The sequence below is a fragment of the Lineus longissimus genome, chromosome 15 (genome assembly GCF_910592395.1).
Source record: "Lineus longissimus chromosome 15, tnLinLong1.2, whole genome shotgun sequence".
Taxonomy (NCBI): domain Eukaryota; kingdom Metazoa; phylum Nemertea; class Pilidiophora; order Heteronemertea; family Lineidae; genus Lineus; species Lineus longissimus.
The window spans coordinates 5,890,739-5,910,181 of NC_088322.1; the positions used below are offsets into that span (position 1 = coordinate 5,890,739).

At 42.4% G+C, this 19,443-nt stretch overlaps 1 protein-coding gene across 1 annotated transcript; it reads right to left on the reverse strand.

The window, feature by feature from the left end:
• Positions 1–13,020: 13,020 nt before the first annotated feature.
• LOC135499372 (putative nuclease HARBI1) lies at positions 13,021–13,446 on the reverse strand. Its single transcript, XM_064790117.1, has one exon. It carries the CDS (start codon positions 13,444–13,446, stop codon positions 13,021–13,023), a length of 426 nt encoding a protein of 141 aa, XP_064646187.1.
• Between the last annotated feature and the right edge of the window lie 5,997 nt (positions 13,447–19,443).

The following is a 19,443-nucleotide window of genomic DNA, read 5'->3' on the forward strand; positions in this document are numbered from 1 at the left end:
AAGCCATGGTGAAACAACACAGACCTGCTGACCCGTCTGACCCCAACCTGGTCCCAGAGGTCGATCACCTGGTTCCACTGTCAGGAATGCACAATCTACAAATATCCGACCCTGATATAGCTCCAATCCTTCAGCTCAAGTTGAGTGGATCAGATTATCCAAATTATAGATGTATCTCAGGCGAGAGCCTCAGTGTTAAAACCCTTAGGCAACACTGGAGGCACTTGTTTGTGGATAATGGAATCTTATGTCGCAAATTGGACATCCCAGATAGACCAATGAGAATTCAGCTTGTCGTGCCGCGCACACTAAAGCAGTCTATTATGGCGAAACTACATTCTGATCCTTGTTCCGGACACTTAGGAACTTTGAAAACTGCGGAGCGTGTAAAGGCTAAATTTTATTGGGTTGGCTGGAGAAGAGATGTTGCCAGGTATGTTTCACATTGTGACGCGTGCAATGTTATGAAGTATCCGCATAAGAAGAAGAGGGTACCTTTGACCCAACAGCTCTTTGGGGAGGCCTTTGAGCGGGTATGTGTTGACATCATCGGACCGTTGAAGCAGACGCCTAGAGGTTTCCAGTACGTCTTAACCATGGAGGATACTTTTACAAAATGGGTGGAGGCTGCCCCTCTCAGGACATTGGAGACAACAGAAGTATGTAATGCCATTGTTAGCGAACTCATTTCACGGTTCGGTTGCATGTATATTTTGCACAGCGACAGAGGCCCACAGTTTGTGTCCCAGCTGTATGACTCACTACTCAAGAAATTGGGGATTGATAGGAGTTTGACCACCCCATATAATCCAAAAAGCAATGGCCTTGTCGAGAATTTTAACAAGATCTTGAAGTCTATGATGAAAACATATGTATACGATCACAAGGAATCTGTTGGCAACTGGGATGTGATGCTACCAATGTTCTTGATGGCATATAGGTCCTCGGTCCACAGTAGCACTGGGGAAACGCCACATTTTATGTTGACTGCCCGTGAGATGAAGACTCCTCTTGATCTCTTATATTCCAAACCATCGGAATCTCGGGAATCTGTTCCTACCTACATCAGGAACCTGGAGGATAGATTTCATAAAGCATATAGCATTGCTCGTGACCAGCTTCGATTAGCTCAGCGGATACAGAAAAAACAATATGAACCATCAACGTTAAAATATCAAGCCTTGAAACCAGGACAGTTTGTCTGGTACTTTAATCCCAGAAAATCGTTCAAGGGTGACAAGCATCTAGCCTGGAAAGGACCATATAGGGTAAAGGATATAGGTGATGATTTCACCGTAACACTTCAATTAGACTCTGATGGGCATTTATACCGTACCCATCTTGATAAGTTGCGCCCTGCCCATGGAGTTACAGAGGAGAACTGGTCACCGAAGTGAGTGAAGTTGGAAACTGGATTATCCTACAAGTGGGGACCTACTTGGGCACGGTAAGGATGTCGACAGGCGAGACGTGACGCTTATGTTGTTGTGAAACTGTCTGTTAGTGCGAATCTTCTTGTATAAATGCGATGTGCGATTCTGGTGTGCCTGAGGGTGTGACTAGGACCCTGGTCACCCCGTTTTGTATCACGAGTGTATTTTATCGTTTTAAACAGGTCAGTTTTTACTTCTCAGCCGATGCGTAATAATTCTATGCATCTATGGGTGCTCAATTTTATAGTGGCTTTGGAGTCGCAAAACGCGAGTTGGTAAAACACAGTGGTGTATTTTATAGGTAGAGACTCAGCGTGCTGGCCATTTCTTGAATTTGTGCGTCTTTTGGTGCCTGCTCAAATCCAGTTGTATATTGTGCCTTAATGTCAATAGCTCAGGGATGTTAGATCTCTATTGGTACAATCAGGGTAACACGATGAATGGTTTCCACTTCAATATTAATGGGTGCTCAGTGTTTTTTCATGTCACAGTGCGACATCTTACTAGAGATATTTCTGTTTCTTGTGTGGTGAGGACTACCCGTTTAGCTACTAGTTATTATGAACAATGTTGTTTCTTATACTGTACATGGGTTGGCTGGATTGCTTTGCTGGTTAACGCCATGATACAGCGGACACTGAACTTTTGATACCAAATGTGTTTACTAGTAAATCGGAATTTTGTACTGGTGGTTTGAACATTGTGTACATGTATCAATATTGTATACGTATTCACTGCTTGTGGTACTGCGTACCAAAGTGTTTTTGACGTGCTTTTTATTTGATTAGGAGTTTTGTTGTGGTATTCATTATGATATACATGTACTTGTGTGTGTTTTCGTATATGAATGAGCAAGTGGGTGCGACTAGAAACTGTCGGTGTGCTTTGAGGTTTTGTCTGCACGGAAATGTGGACGTGTTGTTTCATCACATGTTAAGCTACAGCTGTGGAGTGTTCAACTTATTAACCTGGCAACTTTCACGCACTATCAGCATAAGCAACTGGGACCTTAATGTGTATTGGATTATGTGCATTGAGATGCCTTTTGATAGTTGCTTTTGCCTAAATGGTTATTTGGAGCCCCTTTGCCACTGACTGAAGCACTATTGTTCACTTTGTTTACATTTGTATTTTCTATCACACTTTATGTGCTAGGGACCTTTTGGGTGGCTTCTTCAGGCATTTCTACACCATTACATTATTTATTTATTTTCACTTTGGTTAACCATAGTGCTACAGTTTTTGTGTACCATGTGCATGGCCGAGCTAGTCAATTGGTCCTGGGGCATGTGACGTGAGTGTAGACTTGGAGAATCATGGTCGTGGGTACGAATAGTACTTAATTATTTGGTTTTGTTTGAAAACATGTTTATTGTTGTTTTGGTTTAAGCGTATGGCAGGAGCTATCATACGCTCATCCGAAGGGAATTGTGTATCATATCTGGGACGCCAGAACAGCACGTGTTGGTGCTGCCCTCTGGCAATACGTTGTGACACCAGTTTGGTGAGCTGGTAAAAAAAAGTAGTACCGTTTTGTGAACTCAAAACACGTGTGATTTCCCTTTTGTTGCGAGGCCCAAAGCTGGGAAATACCGCACAGCCGGCAGACACCTGGGCTAGTGGTGTCCTGCTGCTCCATCCAAAACTCTCGTCGCAAGGACGCCACTAGGTTCAATTGTGAATGCCTTAATTAGTATACCTGTTTGGGTTAGTAGTGGGAAAGTGGCAAAAAACGATTGGAATAGGGGCGAATTGGGAAGGGGCAAATGGGAAGGGGCGAGATAGGAATGAACCCTTAACTTCGCTTGATATTATGTCGTATAAAGTACAGGGCTTTTAAGTCAATATATCTTAAACCATGCTGCTGATGAGACACATCCTCCCATTGGTTACTTCATGAACCGATTTTTACATGCCGTCTAATTGAATAATATAGATTTCGGATCTCGGATTTCGGATCTCGGATCTCGGATTTCAGATCTCGGATGATCCTTCTCGACTTTCGTAGCAAAGGGACCTGGCTGAATTTGGTTACATATTTCGTATTCATTTTTCCCGATTCTACTTATTCCCTGCCGATCCCAGGACGGTTATGTTTTGGGTTATTGCCGTTATTGCCAATAATTACTGTATTTAGCCCTCATTAATGAATATTTTGACTTAGCGGTCACATTGGGAACAAAAAATAAGTGGGCCCAATTTGCTTTAGAATCGGTAATAAGGAATAAGGAGCCAACTGCAGTCAAAACGAATCGTGATTCACTGACTGTGTGATTATTATATTCTGCTTCCAAATACGACACTTAAGAAGTTGGCCCGAAAGTGACGAGGGTACGTTTTAGACAATAGAAGATTGCTAAAATGTTGAATCTTGAATGATTGCATCCTCGCTTTGCCAGTTGGCAGATTATCCTTGATTGTGATAGAGAGGTGTCCGCATAGGGAGGTTCAACTGTATGCTGTGTTTGGAGTAAAGTTTAATGCAGCAAGTTTTGATTTAGCAACACCATGGGCATTTTGCAGGCAATGCTTCACTGAACAGGGGCTAAAGATCTCCCAAGCGGGCTGGCTGTTTAGATTGCCTTTTTCTGGGACACGGATGTGCATTCCCCTTGCATCCAGCTTCAACAGTTTTTTATGTAAATAACTGGTGTGCTGTAAGTTTCATATTGCCACATTTTTCTTTTCAGGCTGTATTGCCATTGGTGCAAATACGAAGACAAAAGCTGCGAGATCAGATTGATATCCAACAACTGAAAAATCTTTTGACGTTGCGATCCCATGTAACAGAGATAGCAATGATTTTCAATATGTGCACCAAAGTCATATATAAAGACATGGCAGAGCATGGTCTCTCTGCTCCCGCTAATATGTTCAAAAATCTTACAGATGACGAATTGGATGCCGCAGTCAGAGACATTAAACGTGACTTCCCAAATGCTTGAGAAGTTATGATGCAAGGGCATCTCCGAATTAGACAAATACATGTTCAAAGGAAACGTATACGAAAGTCATTGCGTTATGTCATTCCTCGCGCCAAAGGAGGATATGGGGATCGATCTGTTGGTGTCCTGGGTCCGAGGCTGTGGAATGAGCTGCCTTGTACTCTGCGCTGTCTCACATCTACAACAACTTTTAAAAAGCAACTTAAAACATTTTATTTTACCAGCACGTTTGTATAATTTATTCAATGCACTATTATCATTATGTATCTTTATTCATGTAATAATCAATTACATTGTGGTGTGCGTATAACAAAAGAACGGAAGGTGACAAAAAGATTCACAAATACCGTACATAACATAATTTGTATTTTTACAATAGTGTACATCAAGCCTCAAAAAACCGGCGGAGGACGGCCGCAGAAATCAGAGCCACCCCCCAGTCACCATAAGATAGTGCTTGTGAGATCTATTGTGTGCACAAGAAGTCTAGAATGGCATATACCATTGCTTTATCATCAGTGTTCATACTGTCCCTTAGTCCCAGGAAGTCCCTGATCGCTGCGGCTCTCCTCAAAATTTCATCTCGTGGTTTGACAGGCTCTGGTTTACCTCTAGCCACAAAATCCTACCTAGGAATGTTGTATGATTGTGCCATTAAACTGAGAGATTTGGAAACATCCGAGTTACTCCCGCCCTTAATCAATTTGTAAGATAATTTTACATAGATGTTTGATGAGAGTGAATCTCGCATTAGGAAATTATACAGCCTGATATGGAGCATAAAATCAATCGGATCGGAGTTGATTAAGATAAAAACAAGAGCACAGTGTGTTCTGGGGTTAAGACCAATCAGCCTCCTAATTGCCTTCCTCCAAGCAGTGTAAACCTTCTCTATGGACTTCTCTGATAGATTCCACAGTAGTGGAATTTAGAAAGAAACAAATTCACCCTTCTGTTAAAATCTGACACGGTGTTAATAATATTTGAGTCTCGTTTCTTCGGGCCTATAACAATACCCAAGTGAACCGCCGTGCTGTCGGCCTGAACACGGACCCCTGAAAGAGAACAAAAATATCCCGGTAGTCGACTCTGCCGTGATCAGATTGGAAAAACACTAGACGCAAGGGCCCAAAAGCGCCGCGTAGCGGCAAAAAAGCGAAGCTGGCGAAACATTTATAACGGGTCACCGTCACTTATTATTGGACTTATAGCGCATTTACGGGGTTGCAACTATTTTGCTTTATAGTGTCACCAGGAAAGAAAAGCATGCGCCCTAACGCCGATATATTTGTATAAAGTGATAATTGGAAGGTATATAGTAGGAAATATCAATAAAATAATCATTCCATGTCGTCTTTTGAGGGCATTTTTGATTGTAAAAAATATATATGTGTACGTCACCGGAGTCTCTGCAATGATAATTTTATCACAGCAGTCTCGCGCAAGTAGAAGTTCTTTACCTATTAGTTCTTCACTTATTAGTCTCAATGTCTGGCGCAAAGCCAGACGTTTTTCATTACGATTTCACTACGATGTTTGACAAGAAGGAGCAGGGCGCGAGATATGCTAATGAGCAGACTTCCCTCGCTTGAGTTTCGGAAGAATGTTCCATATCGCGCTATTAAAGCTGACCACTGCTGACCATGACAGGCGTGCATATGACTGGTACAGGTTGGAACTGAACATTGAATATGCTGGTGGTGACGCTTTCTGATGAGAAGTTGGTCGTGACTGATGCAGTATCCTTGCACTTGTCCACAGCATCGTTCAATCATTGCTCTCTGAGCTGGCTTGATTCTGTACTAACCCAAATACTGAGACCAAATGCCTGTTGACTGTGCTTTAAAGCACAGTCAACAGACACCAACCCCCTCAGACTCAGAAACCACAAACACCCAACCCTTCCTGCTACCTTAATACTTCTGGTTTGCATTGGTGGGATTAAATGTTATCATATATTCGACTGAAAACTCTCCCGCTATCTGCAGCTGTATATTCAAAGACAATTTTGATGGGCATGAAAAATAACTTGTCATTCAACTAACGATATAAGACTACTGGCGATGAAAGTCGGTCGGCGATGGCGCTCGTCTCGACTGATCTCGTTCATTTTGGTTATACACAGTCGAGATGCCCGATTGGACAAACTGAGACGCAATTTGAGAGTCTGCGACGATAACTTAGCATTCAAATAAAAAAAATTGACTACTGTCGATGATAGTCAGTCTGCGATGTTGCTCGTCGCGACCGATCACGTTCATTTTGGTTATACAGAGTCGAGATGACCGATTGGACAAACTGAGACCACAATTTCGAGAGTCTGCGACGAGAAGTTGTCATTCAACCAACGATATAAGACTACAGGCGATGATCGTCGGTCGGCGATGGCGTTCGTCGCGACTGATCATGCTCATTTCTGTTGTACAGAGTCGAGATGTCCGATTAAACAAACTGAGACCACAATTTCGAGATTCTGCGATGAAAAGTTGTCACTCGATAGCGATATTACACTACTGGCGATGAAAGTCGGTCGGTGATGGCGCACGTCGCGACCGATCACGCTCATTTTGCTTATAGAGTCCAGATGCCCGATTGAACAAGCTGAGACCACAATTTTGAGATTCTGCGATGAAAAGTTGTCATTCGATAGCGATATTACACTACTGGCGATGAAAGTCGGTCGGCGATGGCGCCCGTAGCGACCGATCGCGCTCATTTTGGTTATACAGAGTCGAGATGCCCGATTGAACAAACTGAGACCACAATTTCGAGATTCTGCGATGATGAGTTGTCATTCAATAGCGATATTACTCTACTGGCGATGAAAGTCGGTCGGCGATGGCGATCGTCGCGACGGATCACGTTCTTGTTATCGATTAAAGTTCACACATCTGCATTCCACTTTTTCCATCAAAAAACACTCAAGCTGAATAAATTCGACCAATGTCGCCATTCGTGACGTCATTATCTATGTCTTAGGCCTTTTTTTACTACCTGTTTTTACCATAACATTATCATTGGTCATTTTATGCATTAATGTAGCACTTTAATCTGAATAAATTATTATCATTATTATTATACAGAGTCGATGTTGTCAATGTTGACAAAATGATCGAAGCTGCCAAGGTGGAACATTTTTCAGCTCGTCTTCTCAATTCACCAACTACAGAGACTTTCAAGACTGTTAAATCACTTCTGTATGGAAGGGGGTCTGTTACTCTGCCTAGTCATGAGTGTTCTTCTGAACTTGCTGAACGGTTCAGTTCATTTTTCAGTGAGAAGGTGCAACTCATCAGAGACAAGTTTCCAGCGTCAGTTTCGAATGAATCATTAGATGAACATTATTCACTGACTTCATACCTTGATGTATTTAAGCCTGTAACTGAACACGGGCTACTCAAACTCATTAGTGACATGAAACCAATACAGTGTGCATTAGACCCACTCCCAACATCTTTGCTTAGGAAGTGCATATTAGGAGACATTATGCGCCTGATTTGCAAGATAGTCAATTCCTCATTGGAAAGTGGCATGGTGCCAAGCTCTTTCAAACGAGCTATTCTTAATCCCTTGATTAAGAAGCCATCCTTAGATGCTGACACACTCAAAAACTACAGGCCTGTCTCTAACCTGTCCTTCCTTTCAAAGGTTTTGGAGAGGGTGGTTTGCAATCAGTTATCAAGCCATATTGCTGAAAACGGTGCTCTTGACAAGTTTCAATCTGCTTACAAACCACTTCACAGTGTTGAAACGGCACTATTGCGAGTACACAATGACATAATTCATGCACTTGATGAAAAGAAGTGTGTACTCCTTGTATTACTCGATATGAGCGCCGCATTTGACACTGTGGACCATTCCAGACTACTTCAGAGACTTGCTGCTATGGGTGTTACTGGCACAGCACTGGCATGGGTTTCGTCTTATCTTGATAACAGATCACAAGAGGTATGCATTGACGGCAAATTGTCAAGACCTAGTCCTATCAAGTTCGGTGTTCCCCAGGGTTCTATACTGGGACCAGTACTTTTTACTGTCTACACTACCCCAGTTGGTGGAATCATCCGTAAGCATGCCATTATGTACCACTTATATGCTGATGACAGTCAATTGTATGTGGCCTTCACTATAGCTGAGATTAGTACCACCTGCTCCAAGATCTCTAATGCTGTCCACGATTTAAATCTCTGGTTGGTCGACAACTTTCTTAGCTGTAATGGCGACAAGACCGAAATTCTGCTAATCTGTTCCCGCAGGTTCAGCAGCACTATTAATCTCCCCGCCATCCGTATAATTGATGCAAATGTATATGCTTCTGTTTCTGCAAGAGATTTGGGTGTGATCTTGGACCGTGATTTCAATTTCAAAGAACACATTAACACATGTGTACGGGCCACCAATTTTCACATTCGTAACATCGGGAAAATCAGAAAATATCTAACTCCAAATACCACCAGGTTATATGTCCAGGCTCTTGTAATATCTCGCCTGGATTTCTGTAATTCCCTTTTCCTTGGTTGTCCCAATTCAACAATTATACCCCTACAGAAGGTACAAAATTCTGCTGCTCGCCTAATTACCAAGACCAAGAAACGATCTTCCATTTCCCCAGTACTCAGGTCTCTACACTGGCTTCCTGTGCAACAGCGCATCAAGTACAAGGTTCTCCTTCTTACTTACAAGTGTCTTCACCAACTTGCTCCCCAATACCTTTCAGAACTTCTCTCCGTTCATACCGTTTCTCGAACTCTGCGCTCTTCATCGGCCGTTCTTCTGTCTATCCCAAAGACCAATGTCATGTCAGTCGGTGGTAGAGCATTTTCAATTGGAGCCCCTCAGCTGTGGAACAAACTTCCTTCAACTGTTAGGAATTGCTGCTCTCTGTTATCTTTCAAGGGACAACTAAAACATTTGCTTTTTAAAGAGGCCTATCAAGCGCTTTGAGCGGCCCGTTAATGGTTGGATACTGCGCTATATAAGACTCGTATTATTATTATTATTATTATTATTATTATGTATATTCAGTGCCGGGCCCCAACTTTTTGTGGCATCTCGATGTCAATCACAAACGTATTCGTTCATGGAGGACGCGATGTGTCATATGTGACAACAACAACAAGTCAGAAACTGTTGGATATCTGTATAAAAATGCTGTGCTGCAGTATGGGTTACCAATTCGTATAAGGTCAAACAATGGAGGCGAGAACAATGCAGCATGGCAGCGAATGTACGAAAAGAGAGGGGCGGAGAGCAGGTCTGTGATTCAATGAAAGAGTTCAACGACTTGAAATAAAATAAGAATTTATCTAAAACCAAGGATAAATGCATTGCTCTTGACCCAGTGAATGACACTGATTTGTGTTGTCTACACCTTGTCTTCATTCCTAGGATTAATCAGATCCTTGAGCATTTTCGAAATGCGCATCATGCAGTCTCGACCGAGGGAAGAAGGACACCTGTTCAACACTTTTTTATGCCAATCAGCATATGGCAGTTCTGTATGAAAATCCTTTGGAGAAACCAGTTGATGACCCTTATCATGGAATTACACCAGATCAACTGCAGCAGCAACAGCAGCCCTATCTTGAAGTCCCGGTTACTCGCTGGCCCCTGAGTGCCAATGACTTACAAAGACTAACAAATCAGACTGATCCTCTTGATGAAAACATTGATGACAAGGAGAAATATAGAAATGTTGTGGAATTTGTTGGACAGTAGATGTTGGCACCGCCAGGTCGAGTTGCTCCATGTACTGGGTCCAATGAAGGGGGCGTGATTCTTTTCTAGCACTGTTATGAGTCTATATTTCTTGTATTTCTGTGTTTGTTCTAAAAATTTAGTGCAGAAAGTTTTGTAGGTTGAACTGATATCATTTTAAGTTGGACTGTTATCACTTTGAGTTAAACCTAAATTGTTTCATTTTGTAACACTGTATCATAATTATTAGCATTCTCCAAAGCAGCGTTAGTAGTCAAGCATATCGACGTCAATAAATAGTTTTGGTCATGCGCAAGGAGGTTGAATCATTAATGGTGTAGTGATATTTGGACTCTGTATATACTGTATGTTCGGGACAATAACACCACTTCGGGATTTTCAAGGCTCGGCCCCTTCTCCCGAGTCTGTTCACCAGATGTAACCAATGAGTGACTTCGCTGGCCCTTGCAGTCAGTCGGTAACTAGTGACGGCTCAGCCCAGCTGTCACGGTTACGCTAAACCACTTATTACCACAGCCCTATTGATTCGAAGTGTTGTGGACCTGCTGGTCGATGAGTGCGCATGTGGAATGACGTAAATGGTAAGGCCACTCGCCGACCGGTTGTCTCATAAAACTGAAGCACTATTTAGATTGATCCAAACCCCCCCAAAACAAAAACGTCCTTATTGAAACTCTGAAGGAAAATCTAGGAACGCTTGCATTAGTAAAGCAAAATAAGATTAGGCAATGATAGTAGTCACGAAATTCCGAAGAAAAACGAGGAGCTCATCCTCTGTTTTTCTACAACCCTCTTTTTATTGCAATTTGTAGATTAAGACTCCCTAGGCCTACGTGGCAGAAAACAGATTCGAAGTTTCTGGGATTTGTGGTTTTCTTGTGTAATTCTAGGGCCAATTAGGCCTATAAATGAAGCCCCACTGAGGGTACCCACATTTCAGACAACCTGTGCGACAATGGATGCTGTAGAGCTGCTGAGAAAACGCCGCCGACGCTACACCGTGACAGAAAAACTTGCCTACTATACCTGAGAGACCTGGGCCGGCCGCATAGAAACTCCGCTAGTGAACGGCCCGCTGGTCACTAGCGGGACCTTGTCGGCCGATACCGTGGCGGGGTAATTCTGGAGGCCGCATAGAAGCGTCGATAGGACCCCGCTAGTGAAGTCTGCCGACAAGCTGTCGGAAGTTTGCGTATCGGGCTGCCGTCGTGGGCCCCACATGCATTTCACGCGTTATTTTTTCATTTCTCTTGTCTGCATTTTCGTAATAGGTCCGGTAATAGGTCGCGGATTTCAATTTCGCTATGTGCATGCGGTGTAGGCCTAGTGTTATTCACATGGTAAAGGCGAAAAATGGCAGAGCATTCGAAGACTAAAACGAAGAGAGCGAGAGCTGTCGACTACAGCGTTGAAGAAAAGCAAACTATCATCCGCTTATTTTCGAAGCATCACGAAAAGTTGGATGCCTCTTTCTCGAGTGAATTGTCCAAAAAAGACAAAAACAAAATAAAAGAAGAAATCATTAGCGCAGTGAATGCGGTTAGCCCGACGGAAAGATCCTGGGACAGCATCATTGACAAATGGGGGAAATTGAAACGCGACGTAAAAGGGAAGGTGGCGAAAAGACATCGGCAACGTGCAGCGGAGATGGGCAAAACGGGAGGAGGAGAATGTCCAGCGTTGCAGGAGGAAGATATCGATATACTGACAGAACAGGAAAGGATGATATTTCATTGTCTTCAGCCAGAACAGGTTACAGGTAAGGAATGTCGAAATGCAAAACCATACCCACTTTGTTTAATGCTAGACACGCGAAACGGTATACCCATAGCTTCGTTAATACTTTATTGCACGCGTATTTCGCAAAAAATTGCGGGAATATATCCGGATTTTGAAAGGACGTCTGAAAACTAATGTGATTTGTTTAAGCCAATTCAGCACCTTTTAATATTCTGATTATAATGTCTTTGACTTATCCACACAAAATACACTAAATGCAAAATGTTTAAAGGGATATGATCCGAGTGTACTTCACTCATGGATTTTTAGATAACAAAAAATGTAATAAAAGATGCTGGGTATCACTTCCCAGTGTGGCAATAGGCCTACTTCTGCATACACTTTTCTCACTTCAGGAATCCCAGGCGGTGTTACATCGAACTCTGCTGCGTTTGCTCAGTCTGCGCCTGCCCTCACGCCCGGATTCCGACAGGTTGCAATGAGCAGTACAGCGGATGAATCACGTAGTCGACCGGATACGCCAGCAGATGCTCCATCAGACAGGTCATCGGTTCGATCCGACACGCGAGCTTCTCGATCTTATACGCCCCGGCCTATGCCAAAAAAAGCTAAAGTTTCTTCGGGCACGGAAGGAATGACTTCTTCGCAATACTATGAGAAGATGCTTGAGATTGAAAAGGAAACGTTAGAGGTAGAGAAAAAGAAGCTAAACATACAGGAAGATATGTACCATCTGAAAATGTGGTACTACCAGGAAAAGCTAAGGCGTCATTTCACGCCGAACCAGTCTCCAGAAACCGGTACATTCACTGACCTAGTTCCTGCGCCGAGTGCTAGTGGTACCAACATTTGGCAGCCATTTGCTTCATTTGATTAGCCCGGTTATGCCTAATAAGAAAAGCTGTAGAAGTTTAAAATGAGGCATATTGAAATATTCCCGTTGTTACCTTATTTAATAAGTAGGGACCGTTCACAAATGTCAAAATGTTCACAAGCATACAAGTCAAGTGGTACACTTTAGGGGAGGGGGTAAATAAGCTCCGAATGTACACTTCATAAAATGTTTATATGCCAGTCAAAATGTTTTTTTTTAGGGGGCGGGGGGGGGCTGGAAAAGTTTTCCACACCGTGTATGTGTGTGAAAATGTTGAAAATTGTGAATGGCCCCTTACCATTAAAACAGTTTATTGTCTGCGGGTGAAAACTCGGCGCACAAGATCCTCACGTGCACGAGCACCATCATTCCCAACGTTGGGCTCCGGATCATGATTCGGGACGTCATGCTGCTGATTGATGAGATCCTCGTCAATTTCTTCACCTATGGGAATTCCATGTGCAACAGCAAAATTATGCAGTGCACCGCATGCTGCTATAATTTTCGACGCTTTTGCCGGCTGAAACATGTTTGCTTTGGTAAGGCATCTCCATCTCATCTTCCACACCCCATTACACCGTTCAACGATGGAGCGAATGTGCTTGTGCTGCGTGTTATATCGTTCCCGCGCATCATTTGCTGGATTCTGGTATGGTGTCATGAGCCATGGTTTCTGCGGATATCCACTATCGCCGAGGAGCCAGGTATTTGGAATAACCCGCCCTTGTTCGAACATGTCCCATATGTGGGAATTGCGAAGAATGAAGGAGTCGTGGGTTGACCCGGGCCATCTTGCGTCTAAATCAATGATATTCAAGTTCATATCACAAACAATTTGAACATTGATTGAGTGGAATCCTTTCCTACAAATGTACACGGCTTCATTGGCAGGTGGAAATGGACCTTGAATAGGTACTTGGCTACCATCGATGAGGCCGACTATGCACGGGAATTGAAATCTTTCATAGAATTGCCTCTTAGCTATGCCTATTTCCTCGACTGTTGGCCATCGGATGAATCGGTCCATACGATCACAAATGGCTTGAGCTACGGTGTGAATGCACTTGCTTGTTACTCTTGGACCGATACCGTGCACATCCCCTACCATTGGCAGGAACCCTCCTTGGGCGAAGTATCGGACGGCAGTACATAGCTGAAGCGAGCTATCCAACGCGTGGGACCTGGAATGATATACTTTGTGGTTTTTACAGCATAGGCCGACATGCATGATGGTTGAACATCACATCCATGTAATCATACTAATTAATGCATGGATAGATTGTTAGTACCTGTGTGTATTTCGCTCAAGGGCCGGCTCGAGAATATCCAGCAGTTCAGTAAATATAGGCTTCGGGAACCTATATTTTCTGAAAAAGTTATCGTCATCGAAATCCTCAAATGGATTAATTCTTTGCCGAAAATTTCTTGTTTGTTCCACATTGTCTCCATTTCCAAAAAATGCGTCCGCCGCAACGCGCCACATGTTGACGAATGGCCCTGCACAATCACTAGCGGCCTCACTAGAGGTGCTCCGAGTTCTTCCAGCAAATATGCCTGTCGATAGCGTTATCGACAGTCTAGTGGAGTTTCTATGCGGCCCCTTATCGGGACTGGTAGCGGGCCGCCAGCTGACGGAGTTTCGATGCGCTCTCTATCGACGAATGCCCGCATAGAACCACCGCTAAGGCTCCGTTCACTGTCGACCTACACCGATAGTCACTAGCGGAGTTTCTATGCGGTGGTCCCTGGAGGAGGCACTGGTGAGCGGTACCGTGCGCAGTATGAGAGAGTTCGCCGCCCACTATAACATCCTCTGGGAGACGTTTAGAAGGTGGAATCACGAGGACTCGAGCAGAAGCAAGAACAAGGGCATGGCCGGAAGAAGACGGTGATGGAGCCCCGTGATCCGTTCTGGCCACAGGTTGAGGGCCAGCTTTACCAATGGCTGCAGCAGATGAGAGAGCGTCGTCTCGCAGTCCCCGTTCTCGACATTCAAGATAAGGCGTTGGTAGTGTGGCAAAGCTGGTGGAATTAGTTGGCCCAAGATGTCAGAGAAGGGATTCAGCATTGTCCCCTTCAGCTATGGGATTTCAACGCATCCATAGGCTGGGTGGAGTGCTTGATAAGACCCGAAGACATGCTCCATTACCTCCCTGAGCAGTGCCTCACCTTGAAAGGGCAGGTCAGTCCCTAAAACCAGCAGAAGCCAATAAGTCGGTTGGACTTTTTTCATGGACACCCTGTACACTATCAGCCATTAGCACTGGGACACCCTTTACACTACCAATGACGATTAGTTGAAAATGTTCTGAGACACTCAGTTCAATGGCCGAAGGCCCTGATCTCATTATCCCACTCATAGGAGACCTACGAATCGGTTTCAACAATCCGAACAATAAGGATTGAACTCGAAACTGAAGCATATTGGATACGAGGCCTGGACAACCCTCTCTGGAATCCCAGCCAATGCTCGGCCTTCTCAACATCTCTGTTCGCCACCCTATGAGTCAGGGGTGGCGACACCGGCTGTTAATGAAGTTGTGTTGTTTTCTTGAGTCTACAGTATGTACTTGTTACATGTTCTCCAAAAAACACTGCACGCTAGGACCTTGTGTACCTGCTGACATGTGATTACCAACCTGTCCAATCATGGATGAGGGAGGGAGGTCAGAGGTTATAGAATGTAAATACACATTTGCGCTGTCGATTTCTAACAAAGTTGATATAATCAAATCATTTGTCAATATCGTGCCAAAACGTCTCTGTAGTAACATCAGATATTGTTTCAATGCATATCCATCATTGTCTGTACCGGTTCTAACTGGCTTACTACCACCAGCTAAGAAATATAGAAGATTGTTGAGGAATAATATTTTTTGCACTATTCCTCTGTATTTTATTTCGGCTGTTTCTATCACAAGTTTGATATCCAAAAGAGTTCCTGTCATTTGCACTGCTCTTTAATGATAGAACAAAAAAAATTGGACACATTTGAACAATATTTCATTTCAAGAACACTAATAGCCTCCCTCGTACACTTACACACCAATACCCCCTATCTCCTAGTACCTCTCTGGCAGGACAACCATGCATCTCCCGTGCCTAGACTGTAAACCTTGAAATAGAAAGAGTGCTTTTTGTGTCCGCAAAGATATTAATTCCAATTGCAATCACTGTCGCATATGGCAAGCGGAGTGTCCAGTAATTAAAAAAAACTAGTTTTATTAAAAAAAACTTGGTTTTTTACCTAATAAACTAAGTTTATTTGGTAAAAATATAGGTTTTTTAAAACAACCTTGTTTATTAGCTAATAAACCGAGTTTCTTTAATAAAACCAAGTTTTTTTTACTTTCTTTCCTAATAAAGTAGGTTTTTTAACAGAAACTTACATTTTATGCTAAAAAACCTGGTTTATTACCTAAAAAAAACTTGGTTTTTTACAACATAATCGTATAAAATATAAGTTTCTGTACAGAAATGTCCATTTATTCAATAAAACAAGGTTTATTACCAAAACAACCTAGTTTATTTAAAAAGACTAAGTTTATTACTAATAAACCTAGTTTTTTTAAATAAACCTGGTTTATTAGAAAACTTACATTTTTAAACCTCGATCCTACCTACGTTGAGTTATCTGGGATGAGGTTAGGGTCTCACTAACTAGTTTACAGAGTGCAGTGCAGTGCAGCATTAGTACCACGTGGTGCCGAGGTTGCCCATCCTCGTCCCGATAACATCGCGGATTTGTGTACATGGGGCGAGGTAGAAAATACAAGTTTCTCGATAGAAAGTAGGTTTTTGCACGCCGTTTGTCCAGTTATTCAAAACAACCTACATTTTTACAATAAAACCAGGTTTTATTGCAAAAAACTAAGTTGTTTTGTATAAAACCAAGTTTTTTACGTAAAAAGGTAGGTTTATTGGCCATTTGTCCAGTTATTGTTAATAAACCAAGATTCTTTGCTATAAAACTAAGTTTGTTACCACTGGATGAAAAACTTATATTTTAGGGAATAAAACCAAGTTTATTTGTTAAACTTGACATTTGTGGATAGAAACAAGGTTTATTAGGTAAAAAACTTGGTTTTATTAAAGAAACTCGGTTTATTAGCTAATAAACAAGGTTGTTTTAAAATGAAATGGCCAGGGCCATTGTGCTCACCTCATGTGGAGGAAAGATGGATAAAGAGCATGGTATTGTGTCATGTAGTGTTAGGTTTGATGTAGGTCCAAGCAATTACAATTTCCCCAAAATGGCCAATTTACAGTACATTCGACCTCTGTGACCTTGAAAAGTAGGTCAAATCAAAGACGACCCGGGTGACGCATTAAATGGTTGTTAGAATTAGATGTACCTATGATATAAAATTGCCAATCGGGCAAGTCATTACTAGGAATAATGGCATTTTGAAGAATTTAGGATTTGGCCCCCTCCCTGGAGGCCAAACGGCAAATCAGATCGCACCAAACTTCGGTACCTGAGATCACCTGACCAAGGGGTACATGTGTACTTAATTTGTGATCAATAGTCATTGCAGTTAAGAAACGTGCCATAGTTACGGCCTGACGGCGAATTTACGCCATTTGACCTCTGTGACCTTGACAAGAAGGTCAAATTAAAAACCTGTGTGACATTTACTGTATGGTGGTTAGATGTACCCATGATATCAAATTGGTGGCAATCGGGCAAGAAGTTAAGGAATAATCACATTTTTAAGGTTTTTGGATTTTGCCCCCTGGTGGTCAAGTGGTGAATCATATTGGACCAAACTTCGGTCCCTGAGATCATCTGACTAAGGGGTAAATGTGTACCAAATTTGGTATCAATAGTCATTGCAGTTTAGAAACGTGCCATCGTTACATCCTAACGGCCAATTTACACTATTTGACCTCTGTGACCTTGAAAAGGAGGTCAAATCAAAAACCCGGAGGATATATGATGCACCTTTGCTAGAAGTACCTACCATATTTTTTTCAAAATTTCCCGACTACTATTAAGGGAGATATTGCATATTTTCACTTTTAACGTTTGGCCCCCTGGTGGCCAAACCATAAAACGAATCGGACCAAAACTTGGTCTCCAAGGTGTCATTACATAAGGGTACATGTGTACAAAGTTTCAACTCAATAGCTCTAATAGTTACGAAACGTGCCCTGCTAACGGACGACGGACGACGACGACGACGACGACGACGACGACGACGACGACGACGACGGACGACGGACGCCACGGTATGGGATAAGCTCACCTCTGCTAAGAGGTGAGCTAAAAACCTATATTTTTACCAAATAAACTTAGTTTATTAGGTAAAAAACTAAGTTTTTTGAATAAAACTAGGTTTTTTTAATTACTGGACACTCCGCTTGCCATAGTCGCAGGGTTATCGAAAGGGTAAAGGACAAGTAGCTATTTCACAAAATGGCGAAATAGAGTGGCCATGAATTATTTCGAGTTCATAGTAATCTTCCTTTTTGAGGAGGCGTCAAATATCCGAATACGAACTTTCTAAGACACTGCCATTCATGTACACTACACGTGTTGACAGGCCCTTCATTATTTACAGCAGTACAGTAGAACATAAGGGTTCAAAAGCAAATAAACAAGTAAAGAAACAGTTAATTAGAAATAATATATGTAAAAATTATTGGTACTCGAAAGATGATAGAAGGATTTCCAAGATGTCATGACAAACAAGGTCAGAGGTGAAAAGTCTCCTGAAAGTGCTAATATAGAAAATAGTGGAAATATTATGCACGATTGTAAGAAATTACGGTAACTGAGAAAATCCCTGATATCATATAATGGCTTAATTATTTGAATCTGCACCGGATGTTACACTAGTAACATTGTATGCGAGCCTAAAAATTGCAAAAAGCGATCCTTTTCGGCAAAAGGGAGGCATTTCTCATTGTCTGCTTGTGAAGACAAAAAAACTGCTGTTGAGACACAACATTTAGAGTGGGACCATACATCTTTGGATTGGCAAAAGGATATAACTCTGGTAAAAAATTCTTGGCATAAGCAGCTCAACAAAACCTTGCATTTCTTACTGAGCTCTATTATGATGCCATTCTTTTTATGCCGTATCGGTTGAGAAACGTGTCATAGCTTCCTTCCTACAGCCAAGTCATGCAATTTGACCCCCGTAACCTGGAAAAGTTGTTGTTCAAATCAAAAACCTGTAGGGAGCAACATACATAAAAATGTAGTTGAATTATCAAAAGGTGTCAAGAACCAGACCAGACCAAAATTCATTGTCAGAGTGCATGCATCTGACCTAATCGGTTTAGATGCTTATACATATGTATTTCAAGTTCATAGATTTAACGGTTAAAGACAATGCCATCACCTAACCGTTCCTGCGAACAAAAACGCTCTGGCTTCAGCAGGATGCGAGGTCCAACACGGATGGTACAAGGTATTTTGATTATTATGCAATCACAGTCAGTAATATAAATATTGAGCTGTATTTCGACGTTGCTGGTCAAGCTATTTATACATGTATATCGATTAGAAATGGAATCAGGAATATTTCACTTGAAGTGTAATCCATGGTGCCTGCTGTGAAGGTGTTGCTTTGAGTTCTTCATTCTAAAGTGTGCTACACAAGGTCCCAAGTGCTCGGCCTCGATCTGACTCTGGATTCTGTATTTCAAACGTCAGCTTTAAGGCAAGAGGGCAATATGAACTCGCACGGCCAAATATTGCGTTATGAATCAATTGCAATAGTAA